The 6,000-nt window shown below is 49.4% G+C and overlaps 2 protein-coding genes across 6 annotated transcripts in view; one reads left to right on the top strand and one right to left on the bottom strand.

The window, feature by feature from the left end:
* The window catches only part of SHLD2 (shieldin complex subunit 2), a 45,144-nt gene extending 40,961 nt beyond the window's left edge, over positions 1-4,183 (bottom strand). For 4 of the 5 annotated variants that reach the window (XM_044420372.1, XM_044420376.1, XM_044420373.1 and 1 more), the window contains exon 1: positions 4,065-4,183. The gene's annotated coding sequence lies outside the window, so the exon portion shown is untranslated. The remainder of the gene's footprint in view (positions 1-4,064) is intronic. The other variant, XM_044420375.1, reaches the window with a different exon arrangement.
* Positions 4,184-4,518: 335 nt separating this feature from the next.
* Positions 4,519-6,000, top strand: part of GLUD1 (glutamate dehydrogenase 1) — a 30,276-nt gene continuing 28,794 nt past the window's right edge. Inside the window, exon 1 of the mRNA XM_044420379.1 lies at positions 4,519-5,075. Coding sequence (XP_044276314.1) covers positions 4,640-5,075 — 436 coding nt within the window. The 5' untranslated portion in view covers positions 4,519-4,639. The remainder of the gene's footprint in view (positions 5,076-6,000) is intronic.

The raw sequence follows: 6,000 nt of genomic DNA, 5'->3' as shown, positions 1-6,000 counted from the left end.
ATGCAGAGCACATCATGAGAAAGGCGGGGCTAGATGAATTACCAGTTGGAATTAAGATTGCTGGGAGAAATATCAACAACCTCAGATATGCAGATGATACCACTCTCATGGCAGAATGTGAAGAGGAACTAAAGAGCCTCTTGATGCGAGTGAAGGAGGAGAATGCAAAAGTTGGCTTGAAACTTAACATTAAGAAAACTAAGATCATGGCATCTGGCCCTCTCACTTCCTGGCAAATAGATGAGGAATAAGTGGAGGTAGTGACAGATTTTATTTTCTTGGGCTCCAAGATCACCGCAGATGGGGACAGCAGTCAAGAAATTAAAAGACTCCTGCTCCTGGGGAGGAAAGCTATGGCAAATCTAGATAGCATACTAAAAAGCAGAGACATCACCCTGCCAACAAAAGTGCATATAGTCAAGACTATGGTTTTCCCAGTTGCAATGTATGGCTGTGAAAGCTGGACCGTAAGGAAGGCTGAGCGCCAAAGGATTGAGGCCTTTGAATTGTGGTGCTGGAGGTGACTCCTGCGAGTCCCTTGGACCGCAAGGCGATCAAAGTGGTCAGTCCTAGAGGAGATCAACCCTGACTGCTCTTTAGAAGGCCAGATCCTGAAGTTGAAACTCCAATACTTTGGCCACCTAATGAGAAGGAACAACTCACTGGAGAAGAGCCTAATGCTGGGAACGATTGAGGGCAAAAAGAGAAGGGGATGGCAGAGGATGAGGTGTCTGGATGGAGTCACTGAAGCAGTCGGTGTGAGCTTAAGTGGACTTTGGGGGATGGTGGAGGACAGGAAGGCCTGGAGGAGTGTTGTCCATGGGGTCGCAATGGGTCAGACACGACTTCGGAACTAACAGCAACAAATCCATGACCTGTTGTTGGGTTATTTGATGGCTATTTCACCCTCCAACAAATCATGTTGCCTGAGTTCAGACAACAGAAGCCACCCCCAGCCTGGTAATTAGGGAAATTACCCATCATGCTCTAGCATGCACTGTAGTTTAAACAAATCACCACGGCTTATTTAAGCTGTGGATATCATGGGAACCTTGTCTATGCTACAGTGAACAACAGCCTCACCTTTAAATGTGTTTTAATTAATATAGTTTAGAAATATTTTGGTGGTTGACACTTTGTTGCTTTGCATATTGGGTTAAAAATTCCCCTAGCTCCTTCTGGCTTTGGGGAAACCTATTCCTAATCATGGAAACTGCCTCAATGTTGCAATAGCACCTGATACCAAAAAACTATAAGGAAGAACATTTTTCTAAACAGCTAGTCACAAGACCACCTGTCACAAGATTGCAGCAGGCAAGAAGCAGTTAGCAAGTACAGCCAGTATGGAGCAACACTTTATGCTGGTGACATAAGTTAATATAGGGGCAGTCTTACATTCTACCAGATACACATGGCAATTATTATACATTAAGCATAATTAGGTTTGAACTACTATAAACTGCCCACAGAGCTTAGAAACAAAACAAAGAAACAAACAGGTTTGTAAAATTCAAGACTAGGATATTCATAACAGTCTAAGAACTTCCACCACAGTAAGTTTACACACCCCTACTGCCAGATCTTTATAAAGGAAAGATGATGAGCAATTGCAGTTCAAATGGGTACAGAAAAATTGGAAGAACCAAATTTAAATCCCACCTCCAACACAGATGTATTCTATAGTCTTGGCCAAAGTATCATTTCCCAAACTCCATTACGTATGTGTAAAACAGCAATGGTAGTAGTAAAACTTGCTCAGCTTCTGGACATGTGTAACTTTCAGCACTATTGATCTGATTGATACGTATGGGTGTGTCCACATAGATTGCGTGGTGACTTGTCAAGATTTTGTACTGTGTAAACAGTATAACTGGATTACTCTGCTGCAGTATAGTTTTATAACTGCTTATTTAAAAATCAGTGCTCAACACTACTATCTTGAATGGAGTGTCAAGCTCCTCTCAAAAACTCCTGAGAATCTTGACAACTTAAAAGTGTGAGAAAACTGTAATTTGATCACAACATTATTTATTTTTTTCTCTATCTCACCACAGTGGAAGCTTTTTGGGAAGTTTACAAATTATGATTTCCACAATGGGGAGAGGATGGGGGAGAGGATGAGAATAACTGTAAATGTGCAGTACAGAAAGCTGATGAAGTCTTGTGAGGCAATCTGATCAGCTCCTGAAGCTAATGTACCTGGATAGCCACAATCTAGCTACAGCTTTTTCCAGTGACAACAGATATGTACATTTAGCATTTACCTTCATAAAGAATTTACAGAAGATGCACATAATGCATTTTTGTTCCTAACACACACTATATTTTGAGCTTGTGAATAGTTACTAACAGTGGAAACCATAACTTAAAGTCAAATGGCAATCCACAGTAATCCCAAAAAAGGTAGCTAATTCCAGTAACCCAGCTGGCAAAAGCAATTAAGCGTCTGAACTAAGCTTTTCCTAGGAAATGTGCTATGATACCTATCATAATTCACATAGCTTCTTGGCTAACATTCTGGAATAAGGCACCACTTCTGGAGTTCATTTGTGGAAAGCAAATATCTCAGCATTATAGCACTCCATGCACCCCCTCAAGGTGCTCACTACACTCTCCCAAGGGTTCATGGACCTGATTGGCATCCTGGCCATTGCTTCTCACACAAACCCTTACATAAACCACTTTGTCCCGCTGCTACTGTCATGAAGAGCAACCTGTATGAGGATCTCTGGGGTAGGATGTAGACCAGGGGTGGGCAATTAATTTTCCTATGGGGCCACATGAGAAACTTTGACAGTTGTTAAGGGCTGGACCAATACACTTACAGCTCTGCTCAATATATACCTCTATAAAAACAGTAAATGAAACATTACAATGATACTATGAAAATGTGGAGCACAGAACAACACTATTTAATGAATATTCACAAAAACAATAACATTACATGAAAAGCAATAAATTCAATTCAATTTAGCAGATCCTTCAAAATAAAAGCAGTGCAGTTGTATTGCTTGCATCTATATTACGACGATATATATTTACATTGACTGTTAATTTGCCAGTGACCGCATGCCGGCCAGTCAGGCTCAGCCATCGGGCTGGATGTGGCCCGTGGGCCATACAATGCCCAGGTCTGATGTAGACACAAAGCTCTTTACTCTCTGCCCCTCAAATCCTCATTCAGATCAATGGGATGTGTGTACTCCTATGAGCAATCCATCACTTCCAGCCTTCAGAGCTAAAGTTTCACACTCCTGAAATACTTCATGGAGGAGGAACTCTCTTCACTTCTGACATTGCAACAGATGTTACTCCACAATGGTGGGCAACCAGAGTATGCATCCAGTTCCTGGTGTCTTTCTTTTCCCCCATAATCTGCACATAGACAGCAGAGATGAGGGGTTCACTCAAGGAATAGGGAAACTGAGGCAATGTAGTGTTCTTTGGATCTTGGGCACGCACTGAACTTCACTGGAACCAAATCAGGCTTGCTGGGTCTCGCCATTTTGTCCCATGCCCCTCAGGAGCAACCAGGCATAAGCTTAGACACAATGACATGGAAGCACACTCCCAAGCAGGCATACCTAGAATTTTGAACGAGACTTCAGACCCTGAGGTAAAATTAAATATGGCTCCCTTGGGCTGCTCAGCTAGGGAACTGTCACTCCACTGAGAGAGACAATGTAGTGGTTAAAATACTGGACTGGGATCTGGGAAATCTGGGTTCTAGTTCCCAGTTAGCCCCAAAGCTGATTGGGTGACTTTGAACCAGTTATGTACTTTCAGCCCCATCTACCTCGTAGGACTGTTGTGAGGATAAGCTTTAGAGGAGGAGGAGAATTATATAAGCTGCCCCAAGTTTCTTGAAGGAAAAAAAGGCGGGATGTCAATATATTAAATATATACACTGGTGAAGTGAGGTGTGAATGGCAAGCCAGGCCATTCCCAGTTCACGTCTTCCCTCTCCTATTAGTCAAGCCAGCATCGCCCAGGACCGCCCCGCAACAGAGGGGAAGAGCCGAACCCAAGCTGAGGCGAAGTGCAGGAGACCCAGCCGTGTGTACCCGGGATTCAGAGGACGGCAGAACAGCTCCCAGCTCAGCCTCGCGTACGAACCAGCCTCGCAAGGAGCGCCAAGCCGCTCGCCTCCGCCGCTCGACCCCGCCAGGCCGGGGGAAAGGGAACTTGACCCGCCGCCACGCGCGCTCAGGCCGCAGCAGGAGGCGGGGCGGACCAAAGCGAGGCACCCAATCAGAACGCACGCCACGCCCCCCCCGGCTGCAATGGGCGCGCGTGCGTACTCCCGACGCTGGCCCGCGCGAGGGAAAACACGGCTGCGAGTTTCAACGAGTTCCTCACCCAGCCCGGGGAGGCGGGCGCGGCGCCTGCGCAATGCGAAGGGGCGGTCCGGCCCGCTGCTGCCTTGGCCTCGCCCGCCGCTTCCTGCCCTGCCCGAGGGGCCCATTTAAAGGCAGCGACGGGGGCCAGGCTGCCCCCGTGATTGTGCGCCAAGGCGCCGAGCTCCCGCCTCCGCCCGCGCCTTCTTCCCTTCCCGCCCTGCCGCGTCGACGCCCTTCAGTCTTCCCTCAGAGCCGCGTCTCCCTGTCCCGTTACAGCTGAGGTAACCGCTACCACAGCCATGTACCGTTGCTTGGGGGAGCTCCTGGCACCCGTTCGCGCGGCCGGCGCCGGCTCGACGGCGCTGTCCGGCGCGGAGCCTTGCGCGGCGGGCCTGCTGGCGGCGAGCGGTCCGGGCGGCGGCGGTGGCAGCAGCAGCAGCCGCCGCCGCTACAGCCAGGCGGTGGAGCGGGAGGACGACCCCAACTTCTTCAAGATGGTGGAGGGCTTCTTCGACCGCGGCGCTGGCATCGTGGAGGACAAGCTGGTGGAGGGGCTGCGCACCCGCGAGAGCCCCGAGGAGAAGCGGCACCGCGTCCGCGGCATCCTGCGCATCATCAAGCCCTGCAACCACGTGCTCAGCGTCTCCTTCCCCATCAAGCGCGACAACGGCGAGTGGGAAGTGATCGAGGGCTACCGGGCGCAGCACAGCCAGCACCGCACCCCCTGCAAGGGAGGTGAGCAGCGGCGGGCGCGGGGCGCGCGGCGGCGAGGAACTAGGCTCCCCCCCACGCGCACGCCCGGAGAAGCGGGGGGCCGTCGCCCCGGCTTCCCCCGCCCTTCCGTGGCTCCCCCTTCCTCCACGGTCGCCACCAAAGTCCTGTGGCCCCTTTGAAGCCCAGCTGTGCCTGAGCCCCCGCGAGACCAGCGAAGGGTCGTGAGGCTCGAGAAGCCAAAGAAGGCTGTGACCAGTGCAGCCAGACCGGCTGGCATGGACGCATTTCAAGTTCGACCAACGCTGGTGGCAAGCCTTGCTCATCATGCAAACTTAGGACACCGTGAATGTGCTGCCACTTGCTCTCTCTTCACTCTGAAATGAGTTCCATGGGCTCCATTGTAGCTAGGAAAGTGTGTTTACGCTTACAGCCTTAGTCGTTAAGGAATCGGAGATGGGGTTCCTCTCTTTTGGGGGCGGCGGCGGGGGGAGTCTGTTGTAATAGACGGTCGTGGCTCTCGCTCTAGAATTTGCTCATGAGTAATTTGCAGCAGTGAAAGTCTGTGCTGTCTGCTACCTGCAGCGCCAAGTGAGGAAATGTTGTGTCCAATGAAGGAAGCATTGTTACTGCTGCTAAAATTACTGTTGAAGTAAATCTCTCTGCAGAGTTGACTCCGCTGGGGAATACTGTGGTGATCTAATATTTACAGCATTTTCCCAGCCTTTCACCCATAATGTGCTTGAGTTGGGAGTTCCCCTTATTTAGCCTTGCAACAATAATGTGAAAATAGGTTTGGTTGCAAGGGAATGACAGGGCCAAGAGCAGCTGGTGAGTTTCATGTTTCCAGGTTTAGTCCAATGCTATGTCATTCTTGATATGCCATGTCGCACATCTGGAGCAGCTAATGACTTGCATTAAGTGCTGAAATATGCTTGTGTGAACTATT

The sequence above is a fragment of the Varanus komodoensis genome, unplaced genomic scaffold (assembly GCF_004798865.1).
Source record: "Varanus komodoensis strain SLA01 unplaced genomic scaffold, ASM479886v1 scaffold11, whole genome shotgun sequence".
Classification (NCBI taxonomy): Eukaryota; Metazoa; Chordata; class Lepidosauria; order Squamata; family Varanidae; genus Varanus; species Varanus komodoensis.
Note: the sequence above shows the minus strand (reverse complement) of the source record. Positions and strands in the feature narration are given on the sequence as shown.